This window comes from Saimiri boliviensis, chromosome 10, assembly GCF_048565385.1.
Source record: "Saimiri boliviensis isolate mSaiBol1 chromosome 10, mSaiBol1.pri, whole genome shotgun sequence".
NCBI lineage: Eukaryota > Metazoa > Chordata > Mammalia > Primates > Cebidae > Saimiri > Saimiri boliviensis.
The window spans coordinates 23,354,829-23,372,453 of NC_133458.1; the positions used below are offsets into that span (position 1 = coordinate 23,354,829).

The 17,625-nt window shown below is 44.2% G+C and overlaps 1 protein-coding gene across 1 annotated transcript in view; it reads right to left on the reverse strand.

Moving 5' to 3' along the window:
- Nucleotides 1–14,469: 14,469 nt before the first annotated feature.
- The window catches only part of EXOC4 (exocyst complex component 4), a 797,583-nt gene continuing 794,427 nt past the window's right edge, over nt 14,470–17,625 (reverse strand). The window contains exon 18 of the mRNA XM_003920983.4: nt 14,470–15,916. Coding sequence (XP_003921032.1) covers nt 15,679–15,916 — 238 coding nt within the window. The 3' untranslated portion in view covers nt 14,470–15,678. The remainder of the gene's footprint in view (nt 15,917–17,625) is intronic.

The window sequence follows — 17,625 nt, forward strand, 5'->3', positions numbered from 1 at the left end:
TGACCAACGTGGTGAAACTCCGACTCTACTAAAAATACAAATCTTAGCTGGGTGTGATGGCGTGCGCCTGTATATCTCAGCCTACCTGGGAGGCTGAGGCAGGTGAATCGCTTGAACCAGGCAGGTGGAGGTTGTAGTGAACCGAGATCGTGCCACTGCACTCCAGCCTGGCAACACAGCAAGATTAAGTCTCAAAAAACAAATAAACAAAAAACCACATTACAGAAAAGAAGCTGGCTAAAACCAACCAAAACCAAGATGGCCATGAGAGTGATCTCTGGTTGTTCTCACTCCTACACTCCTATCAGCGCCATGACAGTTTACAAATGCCATGGGTAACACCAGGAAGCTGCCCTACATGGTCTAAAAAGGGGAGGAACCCTCAGTTCCCGGAATTGCCCATCTTGTCAGAGAAAACTCATGAATAATCTACCCCTTGTTTAGTATATAATCAAGAAATAACCATACAAATGGGCAACCAACAGCCCTCGGGGCTGCTCTGCCTATGATGTAGCCATTCTTCTATTCCTTTACTTTCCTAATAAACTTGTTTCACTTTACTATAGGGACTCTCCCTGAATTCTTTCTTGCATGAGAACCAAGAACCCTCTCTTGGGGTCTCAATTGGGACCACTTTCTGGTAACAACCTCAGTTTGCTCATCTGTGTATCCAACATGCTTGGTCTAGAGTCTGGAACAAAATGGGTACACAACAAATATTTTTGGAATGTATATAGACTCTAAAGGCGGCACAATCTATTCTTTCAGCCCAGAGTCCTATTCCCTCTACATCTTTCTGTACATGGCCCACAAGTGCCTCAAGTGTATCATCACCTCCTTCACCTCCAACCCTTCACTTCCAAACCTGCTTCTCCCTGTCCGGCCTGGTGTTCCTTATTTTACTGAATAATATGCTATCCCCTCAGTTAACCTAGCTAGGAACCTGGGAACCAGGCTTTGCTCCTGTACCACTGCCTCTTACCCACTCCCATTTAACCAATAATCCCATTCTGTCAGTTCTGTCATCCTTCACCTATTCATTCATTCTAAAAATATTTATTGACCATCATTTGTGTGCCAGGGATTATTCTAAGTATTGGGGGCTACAGAGAACAAAAGATATAGAAATCTGCCCACAAAGAGTGTATATTTTAGTTGGGGAAGACAATGATGAAATTAACAATTGAGGTATACAGAATATCAGATGGCAATAAAAACTATAGAGAAAAATTAAGCAGAGAAAGGATGGGGCATGGGGAAGGGGCTGCTATTTATTAATGAATTTATTATTCATTTATTTAATTACTTTTTTGAGATGGAGTCTGGTTTTGTCACCCAGGCCGGAGTACAGTGGCGCAATCTTGGCTCACTGCAACTTCTACCCCCTGGGCTCAAGCAATTCTCCCGCCTCCACCTCCTGAGTAGCTGGGATTACAAGCATGTGCCAACATGCCCAGCTAATTTTTGTATTTTTAGTAGAGATAGGGTTTTGCCATGTTGGCCAGGCGGGTCTCAAACTCCCGACCTGAGGTGATCCACCTGCCTAGGCCTCCCAAAGTGCTAGGATTATAGGTGTGAGCCACCACGCCTAGCCAGGGCTGCTGCTTCAAATAGATGGTCAAGGAAGAACTCATTTTGAAGGTAAAATTCAAGCAGACACTTAAAGGAGGTGAGGGAGCACTCATCCTTTAATTAATATATTTCTAATTTTTTTTAGAGATAGGGTCTCATTTCTGGTGCCCAGGCTGGAATGCAGTGGCATGATCATAGCTCAGTTCAACCTTGAACTCCTGGGCTCACACAATCCTTCTGCCCCAGCTTCCCAAGTAGGTGGGACTACAGATGGGTGCTACTGTGCCTGTCTAATTTTAGAAATTTTTTTGTAAAGATGGGGTCTTGCTATGTTGCCCATGCTGGCCTTGAACTCCTGGGCTCAAACAATTCTGTCTCAGCCTCCCAAAGGAATGGGATTATGGGCATGAGACCTGGCCTCCATTGTGCTTTTAAGTATTTCCTGAATTTGTCTACCTCCCTCCATCTGTATTACTACCACCCTAGTTGAAGCCACTACCATTGTTCTTCTTGACCACTGATTAGTCTTCCTGCCATCTACCTTCCAATCCGTTCTCCATCTTCCCTGCAGGGTGATATTTGTAAAGTCAAAACCGAATACTACTTACAGTACTTGCTTAAAACTCCTTAGTGGTTACATCAGATCCCTCAAGATATATATATATATATATATATATATATATATATATATATATATATATAAACATCTCCTACTGGCCCCTGAATTATTCCCCAACCTTATCTTCTCAAGCTCCCAGTTGTAGTCACACTACTTTTAGTACCTTCAGTAAGCATGGAGCTGAACTTTTAAAAACCTTCTTAAGCTCCTTTCTTCTCATTCCATAAAGAAAATAGTGAAATTTTGTTTTTGTTGTAGATTCTTTTTTATTTGGGTTTGCGATGTATTTTAGAGAACCTGGCTGCCTTTAAAAGAGCCATTCATTCAGAAAGAGCAGGTTTTGTGGCAGGAAGAAACTTTCTAATCAGTAAGATAAGAGCTAATCATGCAGATGAGTGATGTTTATAGCTGCACTAAGTCAAGGGCTGCAGCTATAAATTATTAATAAGCTATGGGCTGGTGGCATGGCCCTACCCATTAATATCATAGGCTGGATGGACTCTAGATCTTGGTGTGATCAGAGTACAAGGCTCTGTATCCTTGGAGAGGGAGCCTGTTTGGACTAGCAACAGGGGTTAGGTTTTGTGGGGGAGAGGGTGTTTCTGGTGAATGTGTTTAGCATCCTTGTGCTCTGATGCAGGCTGGGACTGGACCCTGGATCCTGCCTTGCAAATCTGCATTGGAGTTTCCAAGGACGTGTGGATGCCTCAGTGCAAACTCATGACCACAACTAGGAAAGTAATGTTTAGTAGACGTCCTATTGTGGAGGACCGGAACTGACACTGCATCTGAAGGGCAGGGCATTTATTAATGAGGGACAGTACAGCCCAATCGGGCAGCTCCCTGAGAAATGCCATCCTTAAAGATCAGACTCAGGGACCTCCTTCCAGAACACTCTCTCCAGAGATGGCTGTGGCAAAGTTTTCAAGGACTGCCATCTAAATAGGAATAGTACTGGAGGGTTGGTTAATCAGCATAAAAGGGGTTAGAAATGAGTGCTGAATTTGCTCAAGACATGCGGTGGGTGGGTAAGACCTTATGGGCTTTAGCAACTTTCTGCAAATGAATTAAAAAAATAAGTAAACTTAGTACTTGACAGCTCTGAAACAGCACTCTGGGTCCTCAACCCCCAGAATGCATGCAGAACTCTGCCTCTGGATCTAACTAGGAAGTAGGTCTGATCCTGCTGACAGAACATGGTTGTGCTTGCCTCAGAGGAAACTTTCCAATAAGGTGCTGGTCAGAGAATAGGGACAGAGAGTGCTTCCTGAGCAGGCTGGAAGACGATGCTCGTACTTGCTTCTAATGAATGTTTTCTGTTCTTACTTTGTAGCACACTACCTGCTAGCAAAGTTATGGGGAGGAGCCACATTGCTTCCACGTCTGCCTATGGCGGAAGGCTGCTGATGTTTACTAAAGGAATCCGGAGAGCAGGAATGTCAAGTCACCGTAGATAGTCCTCAATGAAGGGGTGAGATATGGGATGAATGATGTAGCTACTCTTAACTTCCCTTCTGAACTCTATAGGGTCTGGAACAGTGTGTAAGGATCTCAGAAGCATCCAGGAAACATGGAAATGAAAATCTAAGAAAATGATGATAGTTAATACAACCGTAAGATGCAAGAATTTCTATATCCCCTATGCAAATACTTTAATGTTTGCTGTTATCATAGACAAGTGAATTGCTCTTTAACTGCCAAAAGGCCTAGTACCGTGTGCTTTATTAGTCTCTTAAAGCTAGCTGAGTTAACCATATTTAAGTGTATGCTTTCTCATTTTAAGATTGCAACTTCAAATCTTGTTCAAAACCATTAACATTTATATCCATTGGGACATCAGAGAAATATAAGGAACTCTAAGCTGTTGGGGAGGAGGGTAGAAAAAGATCTACTTTTTCCCAGTCTTTTTCATGTTTTGGTGATTGGGCCTATGTTCTCAGAGGGTAAACATTTCTGAGGATGGATAATAAATGGTACTGAAATGGAAGGTTCCTAAGGAAAATGGGGCTGGTCCAGTGAGACAGACATCAGGATTTTGGAGCAGGGATGTGTGGCATCTTGTAGAGGGGTTTAAGCTTTAATAACAGTTAATTATTATGGATAGCAGATCTATAATATTTATCTATGATATTGTATACAGATATATTATATATAGTTAACTATTATAGATAGGTTTTTTTGTTTATATATTGGATTTACATAGAAGCTTTCCTATGAATATTCAGAGACAATGAATTAAGGCCTGTGTATCCGAATTCACTCACATTATAGGAATTCAAATAAAGGAATAAGGTGGAGAAAGCAAAAGACATAAATAAACTTGGGGGGCGGATCCAGGGTTGCTTGTTGTGATGGTTGTTTTATATGTCAACTTGACTGAGCTAAGGGATGCCCAGATAGCTGGTAAGACATTATTTGTGGGTCTGTCTGTGAGGGTGTTTCCAGAAGGGCTTAGCATTTGAAGCAGCAGACTGTGTAAAGATCTGTCCTCACCAATGTGGGTAGGCATCATCCAATTTGCTGAAGGCCCTGATAGAATAAAAAGGTGGAGGAGGGACAAGTCTTTCCCTCTGTCTTTGAGTTGGGACATCCATGTTCTTCTGCCTGTAAACACTGGAACTCTTGGTTCTTGGGTCTTTGTACTCTGAGACTTAGATCAGACCCTTACCTTAAAGTCTCTCGCTGAGAATTATACCATTGGCTCTACTACTTTTCAGGTCTCCAAACTTGGGCTGAGTTACACCACCAGCTTTCCTGATTCTCCAGCTTGCAGATGGTAGATTATGGAACTTCTCAGTCTCCGTAATCATGTGAGCCAACTCCCATAATAATTCTGTCTCCTCATCTTTCTCTCTCTCTGTCTTGCTGTGCTCTCTCGATTATACACACACACACACATATATGCAGATCCTCAACTTATGATGGGTTTTTCAGGATGTGAGTCAAGGAGAGTTACTGAAAGAGTGTTGCTTTCGAACCAATATAAAGCCAAAAAATTTTAAGTCAAACCATTTTAAGTCATGGACCATCTATATATATAATTCTAGGGGTGCAAATATTCCATGTATCTGCTGACTTCTAACAAGGTAAGAACACAAAAGTGAAGAATATTTGTTGTTCTTCATTTATTGTTTGAGATATACATATATATATAAAATTATAGGTAATAGTTTTTTGTTTATATATTATATAGTCATATACTTTTTTGTTTATATGTTGGATATATATATACTAAAGATATATATAGATGTTATATATATATATATATCTCCTATTGTTCTGTTTCTCTGGAAAACCCTGGCTAATACACTCCTTGAGTAAACAATACATACCTGTTGCTTCTGTCTTTAGGACAGACATGTACTGACTGAGGACTTTTTGGCAAAACACTATCTTTTCTCCCTTCACCCTCTAAACTTGGCTCTTATTCCCAATCCTCCATTCAACTAGTTCTCTTTAAAGTCAAAATTTCATCCCTCATTAAAGTTCCCTTGCTCTCTCTGCTCTCCTCATCATGGTCAGCCTCTTTGTTGTGTGTATCAGTCAGGACAGGCAAGGTTATGCTGCAGTAACAAACAATCTCAAAATGTCAATAGCTTTAAACAACAAAGATGTATTTCTTGCTTACCTCATGTGTCCACTGCAGGTCAGCTGGGGCTCTGCTCTGCATCTTCCTCCCTTAGCTTGGAACCCAAGCTAAGTGAATAGTCACTAACTGGAACATTGCTGGCTGTTCTGACAGAGGTGGGACTGAGCTCTGGAGGGTTTCAGTTTCACACAGGTAATTAAATGGTTTGAGGTGGGAAGCGACACCCTTCTACTCATAACTTATTGGCCACCTAATCACATGGTATCACCCAAACATAGAAGGGTCCTGATATGGTTTGGCTGTGTCCCCACCCAAATCTCATCTTGAATTGTAGCCCCATAATTCCCATGTGTGGTGGGAGGGACCCAGTGGGAGATAATTAAACCATGAGGGCAGGTCCCTCATACAGTTCTTGTGGTAGTGAATAAGTCTCATGAGATGTGATGGTTTTATAAGGGGTTTACCCTTTCACTTGGCTCTCATTTATCTTGCCTGCTGCCATGTAAGATGTGCCTTTTGCCTTCTGCCATGACGGTGAGGCCTCCCAAGCCATGTGGAACTGTGAGTCCATGAAACCTCTTTTCTTTATAAACTACTCAGTCTTCGGTATGTCTTTATCAGCAGTGTAAAAATGGACTAATATAGGCCCAGAAATGTGATCCTACTATATTCCTGGAAGATGGAGAACAGGATATATTGAGAACAAATGAGAACCTCAGACCTGATTTCACGTAATACACTTATCCACCATCATCCCAAATCACCCAGGCTGTATGCATGTAATTCTAGAGGATTCAAAGATCCCATATATCTGCTGGCTCCCAGCTAGGTAAGAATGAAGAAGTCAATAACATCCAAAATGTGCCAGGCCTTCTAGTAGGCTGGTTTACCTCCTTGGCTAGTTCTCATGACAGCACTGTGTGGATCCTCCTCATACTCCTGAGTTTTCTTTTGCTTCACTTTCTTTACTTGTTTTATACTGTGGAGGTTGACAAAATTCATACCTTCATCTCAACCCCCACACTGATTCTGTAACTCCACTTGTTTTTCAAGACCATGGTCCAGTTCCATTTCCCCAGCTAAGCTGTATTTGACTAACAGTAGTCTACAATCATTATTCATTTTTCGGAGTTCCTCAGGTATTTATCTTGAACCACACAGCTGTTGAGCTTTCAGTGCTACAACAGCTTACAATACTCCATAGTGGATTCATGTGTGTTGCCCTGTTCTTTCATGCAACAGTCATGTCTTTGAAGACAAAACCTTGCCTTCTGTCCCTCTACTTGGCAATAGAGCAGTGTGATTCACATGGGGGCTCACAAATGCAGGACGCTGGGAGCGGCAGTCGAGACCTGGATGATGGTCCTGGCTCAGACATGAACTAGGCATCCATACTCTCTTCTCTTGGGCCTCCTTCCTTTGCTCCTCTGGCTCCTTTGAAAAGTGAGGCGGTTGGGACGGAAGCTCTCTGAAGTTCTATGCAGTTATATGAATGCGCAATAGAGTGAGTTATTGAGAAAGTAATTGATGCCAACCCCCCAACTCCAAATTAGGATAAAAGATTCCCACTGCCACCCTATAGGGTTACCTGGGGATTGCTCCTGAGCCCAGTCTCTCTTTATCCTTGGGAGTCTGGTTAACAAACTTCTTGTTTCAGGGCAGAAGGAAAAAAAGGGGAGAAGGGAAGGGAAGGGAGAGAGAAAACTTATCTTCACTCAGATACGCCCTCCAGTGGCCTTCTGTTTTGAAAGGTCTAGGCCCAGGGAAGGACGCTTTGCTTTCCCGGTGGCAGAAAGGAAAAGAGACTTTGACACTGGGAGGAAAGAGGAGAGAACTGCCCAACCTGGAGTGTCGGATCCCCCACAGCTGAGAAGAGACAAGGGCTGTAGTGTGCACGGCAGCTCCACGGCGTCTAGCTCACAGCAGGCAGGACCCTGGGTTGGGCGACTGTGAGGTATGCCTGTGGTGGATGGACACTGAGGCCTGGAGGTCCCCGGAACGAGGCCTGGGCACGCTGGAGAGGACTCTGCGGGTGGAGCGCAGGGCCTGAGGACAGCACTGGTAGTCAGAGCTTTCCCTGTGTCACAGGAGGAGCACGGGGACAGAGTGATGAGGATGCCCTGATGGTGTTGTGCTCACCCCGCTTTCCTGACCTGCTTCAGCAGCAGGGTGTTGGTGCAACCTCTCCCCAAAACCTCCATCCCCTGCCCGAGAGGAAGTCACAATGACCGGAGTCGGACTTCTGCTGAGAATGGTAAGTGGGGGCTCAGAGCCAGATTTGATTTTTTTAAATTTAAAAAAAAAAAAAAGAATGTGACATTTTTCTCACCTCAATTTCATACAGCAATTTGTGAATGTATTAGAAATCCATGGGCTGACATTCCTCAGCAGAGGTGGAAAGAGTAACAGCAAACTCAAACCCCAGGCAGAAGGCCATTAAGTCTGTGAAGGTCTGGTCCCTAAAGGGTACTGGAGCCTTCAGAGTTAATGAGATGCACATAATATGCTAGCAGGCAATGAGATGCAAAACCCTCGCTAATAGCTAAATGGAAGCAGGCTTAAGAAACCAGACACACGAGGGCAATCGGCCTGTGTGGGGAGGGGGCTGAAACAACCGTGTAAGATCAGATCATCCAGTTCCTATGATCAGGATGTCCGGTTCCAGGGGCCTTCAGGTGTCCACATACAGCAAGTAACTGTCTTGGGTCCACCCTACCATAGCCTGGGCTTTCTAACTGACAGCCACGGTAAGGGGGGCTGCACTCTTACTACGTTTCAACACAGCAGGCTTTCTTGATAGAATGTCCGAAACTCCTCAAAGAAACAGACAAGATAATATTATTATTTGTTATGTAAATAAACTATTTTCCCAAAACTAACCCCTGAAGAGATGAGGGCATACACCCAAGTAACAATGTTATGCTAACGACTTATGCGAGCACTGTGACTTGACCAAGGACAAAGAAGTTATGAAACTCCCTCAGACTCTTGCTGACACTCAGATGTCTGTGGTCACCTGTCACCTCCTGACCCCCTCCTTGTTCCCTTTCTCCAATATAAAAAGAAGCTCGAGATTCATGCCTTTCAAGATGGTTCTTTAGGACACCAGTCTACCATCTTCTCAGTTTGCTGGCTTCCTCAAATAAAGTCATTTTCCTTTATTTGGAAAAAATAGTTGAGTATGTCTTGTCTTATTGGCTGTTAGAGATGAGTGGTATGAGCTTTGGGTTTGGCTATGGTTCCAATCCTGAACTCTGGTGTGGGGCAGAGCTGGGTCACTTACCGGGTCTGGTGCAAAGTCCTTAATGTGAGCCTTAGTTTCCTCTGTAAAGTGGGAATAATAATATACATCTCATAGGATTATTGTGAGGATTAAATGAAATAATGTGGTTAAGCGTTTAGCACAGCACCTGATACACATGAAGTGTTCCATAAATGGTGTCTAGAATATCGTAAGAGCAATCATAAAATAAAAACCACCACCAAAAGCAGCTACTAATGGTTTCCTGATCTCTCACAGTAAATAAATCCTTGTGAACAAAATGAAAACTTGGCCTGGTAGGTAATTAAACCAGTTTGGGATAAGGAGATTGCCAGGTTTTCTGTTTGGAATCAGGTTCCTGCTAGAGTATCTCTTGCAAAGTCAGCAGGAATCTGAGGTCACCTTTCTAAATGGGATCAAGGAAAACGGGAACTGCACTCACCTGAAAACACCTAACCTCCTATTTTTTTTTCTAGTTATTTGTACACATAAGTGGTTACATACATCTTAATAGTATGCATGTGGCTTTTACAAGTTATTGCATTCTTAGGTTCCCAGAGACTCTTGCTCCAGGTGTGTGAATGTCCTGGCAATATTTTTAATTACAGATGCAACTTTGGCCTGGACACGTTAAAGCAACCCCTCCTTGTATGGTGTACATTTCATCACACTCACACCTATCTCCATTAGCAGAAATTCTTTCCTGGTGTTTGCGTCTTAGTTCACTTTTAAAGAAATTTCCAGCTCAGTTCCAATGGCTTTTGCATCTCATTACACTCTTGATAATTAGCTCTATCTCATTACACCCCAGCCCAGTTGGAATAGGATTAGCTGTTTTCAGGTGTAAACCTGTGATGTGCATCTTACTACCTCTTCAAAATTCCAGGCAGGCCTTCCGCCTCTGCCAAATTAGGACAACTACTTCCAGCTGCGTACAGTTCATTACAACTTCCATTTCAGGAAAACCCTCTGCTGTATTTCACATCTGGTCACACGCTTATTAATTATGTACTTCTTATAACAACTGTGCCTAATTAGGACGGGGTTGACACCTTGCCGAGCCTAGCGATTCTTTATGTTTTCTTGTTCTTGGTACCTCATTACCCTCCCTCCAAATTATGTCCAATTTGTTTTACATTCCTGCCACATTAAGACAATTGCTCTCAGGTGTGTGTATTTCAGCATCTACTTTGCTTTCTAAGCAAAATTGTGTTGACCAGGACTCTCCTTGTTTTCACATCCTGTTAGAGGGACAGCCCCTTGGCTGGTCTTCTGATCACATCTGCCCTGAATGGAATGACCCTGGCTTGGAGCTGGCCTCTGGTCTCCTTCATTGGTTACTGTGGAATTTCTGGGCCCTGGTCCTAGGGAGGCAGCCACAGCTATGCACCAGAACAAGAATCCTGGTCCATTCATAAAGGCTCGGGGGTGGGATCCATTAGTTCCATCAAGAAATGGTAAAGGGGCCAGGCGTGGTGGCTCATGCCTGTAGTCCTAGCACTTTGAGAGGCTGAAGTGGGCTGATAGCTTGAGTCCAGAAGTTCGAGACCAGCCTGGTCAACATGGTGAAACCCCATCTCTACTGAAAATACAAAAATTATCTGGGCATGGTGGGGCATGCCTGTAGTCCCAGCTCCTCGAGAGGCTGAGGCATGAGAATCACTTGAACCCAGGAGGCAGAGGTTGCAGTGAGCTGAGATGGTGCCACTGCGCTCCAGCCTGCGCCACAGAGCAAGACCCTGTCTCAAAAAAAAAAAAAAAGAAGAAGAAATGGTAAAGGGTGAACTGCTAGGTATGCTAGCCAGTGGGGCACAGTGGATCCTGACAGTCCTAAGCTTCCAGAAGAGCAAAGCTCAGAAGAGAGTGCAGAGAGTAAGGCTGAAGATGTGCACTGTCTTCCTAAATGAAAAGGTAGTCTCAGAGAATCAAGGGAGAAATATGGACTCTGGGATGGGAAGGGTAGATCAGAGAGGAGTTGTAAGAAGCCAGTGGAAGTATAAGCTCCGTGTCGCAAGGGGCTGTCTCTTTTGCCTGCCATTGCTTGACTCCCATATCCCCTGAGCTGTAACAGGTAATTCTACTTATTTGAATGACTCAATGAATGTATTAGTGCTACGAAATTCATGGATATGACTTGACAGTAAGAAGCATCAGGGTTTGGTTGCCAATTCAACTTGTCTGTATTAGAGTTTTTCTTCCCAAACTATTTGAAACATAAATAAGGACTGTCAGGCTCAGAAAACATTCAGGCAAGAATAAAGTCCTGGAGAGAAGCTCGGGCTTCTTGGAATGCGGTGACTCTGCAGAGGGCAGTAACTGCCAGAAGAGGGTCCCACCAGATTGGTAATGATGTAATAGAAGTAATAGCAGTACCTAAGGACGGGCAAGACACAGCCCCTGTATTAGTCCATTTTCATACTGCTATGAAGAAATGCCTGAGACTGGGTAATTTATAAAGAAAAAGAGGTTTAAGGGACTAACAGTTCCACATGGCTAGGGAGGCCTCACAATCATGGCAAAAGGTGGAGAAGCACAGTCACGTCTTACATGGCAGTAGGCAAGAAATACGCAGGAGAACTGCCCTTTATAAAACCATCAGAGCCCATGAGACTTATTCACTATTATGAGAACAGTCACCCCTATGATTCACTGACCTCCTACCAGGTCCCTCAAGATGAGATTTATGGGGGATGCAGCCAAAGCATATTAGACCCTTTCCTCAAGTAGGTCAGAAACAAGGAAGAAAGGTCACAGAAAGTCTCTGGTTTTCACAAGGAGTCTAGTGCTGTGTCACTGGCTGTTTCAGGAGTATGGGCTGTAGCAGCTCAGGCCTGGTCTTACCACTAAGAGTGAGCTGATCTGGACACTAAAAAATAAACTTGTCTCAGAGCCTGGAAACAGGACTTGTCCTCTTCCAGCAAGGACAGCCTGAGGAACCAATCCTTGTCTAATCATTGGGATGGAATCAGTGGCTTGGGATGGAATCAATGGGGAGGGGGAAAACGTTCTAGTTGGGGAGTAAGATTTTAAAATCCTACTGTGAGGTAGGAATAAAAACACTGTCCTAGGTTGAGGGCCCCTGAAAGAAACTGTAGTAATAGAGCAGGTAGAAATTAAGTGCTCGTGGGGTAAGGGACATAACATTATCCAAAGAGTAGTTTCAGGTATAAATTAGAAGGTATACTGACAGACAATAATATGATAGTTAAAAGTAACCACAAAATGTAGATGAGGCTGGGCGCGGTGAATCATACCTGTAATCCTAGCACTTTGGGAGGCTGAGGTGGACGGATCATGAGGTCAAGAGATTGAGACCATCCTGGTCAACATGGTGAAACTTCGTCTCTATTAAAAATACAAAAAATTAGCTGGGCGTGGTGGCACATGCCTGTAATTCCAGCTACTCGGGAGGCTGAGACAGGAGAATCACTTGAACCTGGGAGGCAGAGGTTGCAGTGAGCTGAGATTGTGCCACTGCATTCTAGTCTGGTGACAGACCTAGATTCTGTCTCAAAAAAAAAAAAAAAAAAAAAAAAAAAAAGTAGAAGAAAGCACTACCAGCACTTCTGAGAACACAATTTGCTGGGGTATATATATATGAGCTGGATCCTAGCTGATGAACTTGTATCTCTTTTTCAAGGAATTTATTCTAAGTATGGCTAACTAGGAAGAGAATCTTTTTTGTTTTTTTGAGACGGAGTTTCGCTCTTGTTACCCAGGCTGGAGTGCAATGGCGCGATCTCGGCTCACCGCAACCTCCGCCTCCTGGGTTCAGGCAGTTCTCCTGCCTCAGCCTCCCGAGTAGCTGGAATTACAGGCACATACCACCATGCCCAGCTAATTTTTTGTATTTTTAGTAGAGATGGGGTTTCACCATGTTGACCAGGATGGTCTCGATCTCTTGACCTCGTGATCCACCCACGTTGGCCTCCCAAAGTGCTGGAAGGAAGAGATTCTTTCAGTAGTTTCTGGGCCCTTGGGGATGGAAGAGAGGAAGGTAATTATGACATGGGTTGATGTGAGGACAAAATGGGAATACATGCTAAGTACCATAGAGGAGATAACAGTCTTAGGAGAAGGAAGTGCTCTCTGGGAGCTGCTGTTCTGACAACCAAGTTGGATGACATCACTCCAAAGCCGCCCATCTTCATGGTAATGTTGATTTCCCATCTCAGGATCCCCCCTACTACTGTGGGTCTTCTCCATGGTGCTGTGACTGGTGATGAGGCTGGCAGTCTACATGTCCCTCTCATTGATACCTCTGTACAAGAATGAGAACATGGTTTGCTTTGTTTCCAGCATCCCTTCTGGTAAGGCCTATTTTCTTGGCCTTTTTATCTGCAACAGTGCAGATAAAAAGACCTACAGAGAGGTCTTCATGCAAGAACATTATGTAACCGTGTCTGTGTTTGGTGGGCCCTGTCCCTGGCAGACCCTGGCTCTCTCTAGCACCTTCTGGTTGGTCAAGGCTGTAAACAGCACAAAAGTCTCACAAAATGCCCCTAAGTAGGACCAAAATGTGGAAATCCTCAATTCGTCCCAAATGCAGGTAGGTTTTGAGGTGGCCGTTGACCATCCACCGAGTATGTCATTGGCTGTTCTTTACCTGCTGAAGAATAAAGACTGATGTGCCAACCTTCAAAGAAACTTGGATGTCCTAAATGTCTTGGAAGAGTCCCAGAGCCCCTTTTCTGTGCAGAGTTGCTGTTTTCAATCCCATCATTGTCAGCGAAGCAGGGATTTCACTTTCCTAAATGTTGCCCCTGAAGCAGCTCAGCTACCATTTTTTGATTGGTTCTCAGGGTTCTTGACATTCTGCTCAATCCAAAGCCATGTCTCTTTCCACACCCAAAAAAACTAGTCTGAGTGACCTCAGTCCCACCATGGCTCTTCTGGCATCACTATCACCAGTCAGTGTTGTCTGTCTGGAGTGGACAGGAAAAAAAAGATACAGAATCGATGCTGGGGATCATGGCCATGAGGAAGCAGCTTAGGCAACCCTAATCTTCTCTCGTCCCCCTCCTCCCACCCCTGCTTCTAGGGTAGACTAGTTCTCATGATATTGTTCAGGGCAGTGTGTTTTCACACAGTTGTCTCCTACAGAGATTCAGCTTCTTCCCAGTCAGGCCCTCGAAGTCAGACAGATTGACGACATTCTTTCCCACCGGAATCCTCTGGAACATCCAGCTGCCCACTGGATCCCCTTCAGGGCAGCCCCACTGCCTGACCTGATTCTGACCCAATTCTGACCCAGCCCTGAGTTCGAGCTTTTGGGATTTTGGCTCGAGTCCAGTTCCCACATGCTTAGATAATAAGGGTGTCCTCTTCATCTGTCCAATTGCCCCTGTGTGTGGCAGCATGGAGCACATATTAGGCTTTTGGGGAATATTTGCTGAATAAAGAATACATGAAAAATAACATAAAACATTTGAGCTTCTCAAAACACTTTTTAATTTTCTGTTTTTCCCATCAAGACCAAAGATGTACAAACAGGTATAAAATCCCCCACCTTCAGGGTGTGAGGCATCACTGTGTGTGGTCAAAGCCCCTTCTCTTCTCCTTTCCACGAGTCTTCAAGATGTGGCCCAGTCAGTGCACTGCTGCCTTCTCTGACCTATGAATCATGGGCAGCAAGAGGACTGGGGACCTGGGGACATGTTGAGGTCAGCACACCAGGAACACAGTGAGTGCCAACATTGCGGGGAGGGGACAATTCAGAGACAGGCTCAGCTGGAGGCCACACAGAGGAGAAATGTCAGTCTGTCCCATCTTCTCCACGTTCAGCTGAGCTCAGACCAAGTGAGCGCCTAAGAATCATTTACCCACAAACGATGTTTCAAGTGAGATGAAATGTTCTCTAACCATGATTCTCTCAGAAATTAGAGGGGGAAAATCAAGCAGATGGTTGCCTCACCTTTCATTCCTCCATATTTGTCTAATTTTATGGCTGTTGGTTTTTATATAGCAGAAATAAAATGGCAATAAACCAACCTATAACCTGTGTATAAGATACAGCATACAAAACTGTCCCAGGGACTGGGATCAAAGAACTTTAATTCCCAGCCCTCAACAGGTCCTGTTTTGGTTCGGGAAGTTTCTTGTAAACAGCAGCCATCTGAGAAGCCATTTATTTGATTTTGGCAATAGAGACAGACAACAATGCACAGACACTTATTTCATTGACATGTAAACTGATAAGGTCAGGAGAGGAAAAACTCCCACTGTTTAATTAATAGAACTCGATTAAATGGTTTTGGGAAGGGACTAAAATGTAGGAAGCAGTCTACTTTCCAAGGCTGGAATTATATAAATACTGAGTAATAAAGGAAATGTTCGTTAGTAATCCATCCACATGTATTTCAGAGTCTAAACATTTGATACCACCTTCCCCCCATCCCACCCCAGTCCTGTTAGACTTGCCTGCACTCTAATAGTTCAACCCAAACACCCTGTACTGTAGCCTTCCTTTAGCATTTATACGAAAAGCCAAAACTCGAGAGAAGAGAATCCTTACGCCTCCTCTCCACTAAAGCATCAGTATAGAGAAAACTAAGCTCAGAATATACCCAATAACATACCGAGGAAAAAAGTGAGTGTGACTGAGGGGACCCCCGCCGCCAACCACAGTGCACGCTGTTAAACGGTAGTTATCTTCTTGTCCTTGGTGGCTTGCTTGATGGCAGCCTGCTCGCAGATGATCTCCTTGAGCCGCTGCAGCCTCATGTTCTGGGTGGTCTGTTCCCCCACCCCCGTCTGGCTGCGGTGCAGCAGGGTCAGGGCATGGATGTACTCCAGCTCCGTGTACTTCACACCCTGGTCCACCACCAGGTTCAGGAGCTCATCGGCTGTGTTGTAAAGCATCTCGTAGTACTGCCTGAGAAAGCAAGAGAGAACACTGCTCACCCGCTCCAGCATCGGTAACATGGGTCTCGAGGGGACCAATACGCTGCCTATACATTGATTCCTCTACTTACTTTGTGACTATCCATCAGCAGGCGGTGTTCTAGGCCCTACCAATAGAATAAAGAACATGGCAGCCACAAGCTCTGTCCTTTGGAGCTCATGGGAGCTCTCTTCAGGAGAAGTCTAAGGGAGGACCCAGAGAGGCCACACACCTTTCAGGGGCTCAGCTCATTCTACATTTTCTGCTAATTTTGCATTTACCATGTGAGGAAAAAAAGAAAAGTAGGGGTGTAGCCTGAAGATGGAAAGAAGGTATTGCTAACAGGTTTTGTCTCATTCAATCCCTCATTCATTCATGATTCATTGGAGGCTTTGTGAAATACTGTACATGGTTTTCTGCTCCATAAAGTAGGTACCTACCTCTTGGGGTTATTGAAATCATTGAATGAATTAATACATGTAAAGCACTCAGAATGATGGTGCTTCACAAAGATTTATTACTAGAACTATCATCATGCTAATGTGTGATGGTAACATAATAAAAGTAATAGTAGTATATAAGGATGGGCAAGACACAGCTCCTTTCCTCAAGTAGCTCAGAGACAAGAAGGAAAGGTCATGAAAAGCAGAGACATAAGGATTCCAATGCTGTTGACCAAGTTCATTCCCATGCACTGTGCCGCTTACCCCTCACTCCACCCAGGGGTCCACCTCCTTTTCCCAGACCCCAAGACTGAAGCACGGAGAAGTTAGACTGCTTGCCCATGTCACAAAGACAGGAACTGACTACGCCAGGGTAAGACCCCAGGTTTCTGACTCCAAGTTTAAGGCTGTTTCTTTGTGGACACTTGACAAATCACAAGAATGTTACACGTGCCGTAAGTGAGGTCCAAGTGAATTAACAGCAGAGGAGGAGAAATTGCATTGCGCTGAGGGGACTGTGTGGGACTAAGGAAGACTTCGTATGGGGTAAGGTTCTGTCAGGCAGGGTTTCCAAGAAGGAAATGCTGGTTGGAGGGAAGAGCATGAGCAAAGGCATGGAAGAATAATCTGGTTAGATTGGGAGCATACAGGAATACAGAGAATCCTGGGATAAGGCTGTTGAAGCCACAATGCAGAGCATCGGAACATTGGGCTATGAGTTTAGATCTATTTAAGACCATAAAGTACTTCTTTCCCCCACAGAGCAGAGGTGCTATTCAAAGTGCTTCTGGAAGATTAATGTGGCAGTGGAATGTAGAATGGTCTGGGAGGGCATCGGTTACAATTCAAGCAGAAAGAGGAGACTTGAGAGCCACTTAACAGCACAGCCATTGGCCTGAGTGGTGGAGAGAGCTTCAGGCCTGTAATAGAAATATGCATTATAGTGATTCTTCAGTGCAGCGAGGAGATGAAGGCAGGAGTCAGGAAGGGGAGAAGACGACTACTTGCCATTCTTTAAACCAATAATATGCCACTGCTATCTCTCCAAGTCTACTGAACTCTGAGGCTGTGACTTGCATGGCCACTCCAAATTACCCAGGAGGTCAAGTTCAACACTGACTCTGACAGCAAAAGGAAGAAGAGTGTTACTCACTTCTCGCTTCCTTTTTTCTTCTTTTTTTTTTTTCCTTTTTGTCTGTCAACTGATCACTTCTCTCTTTCTGACGTGAAAGGTAACTTTGCCAAGATTGAGGGGAC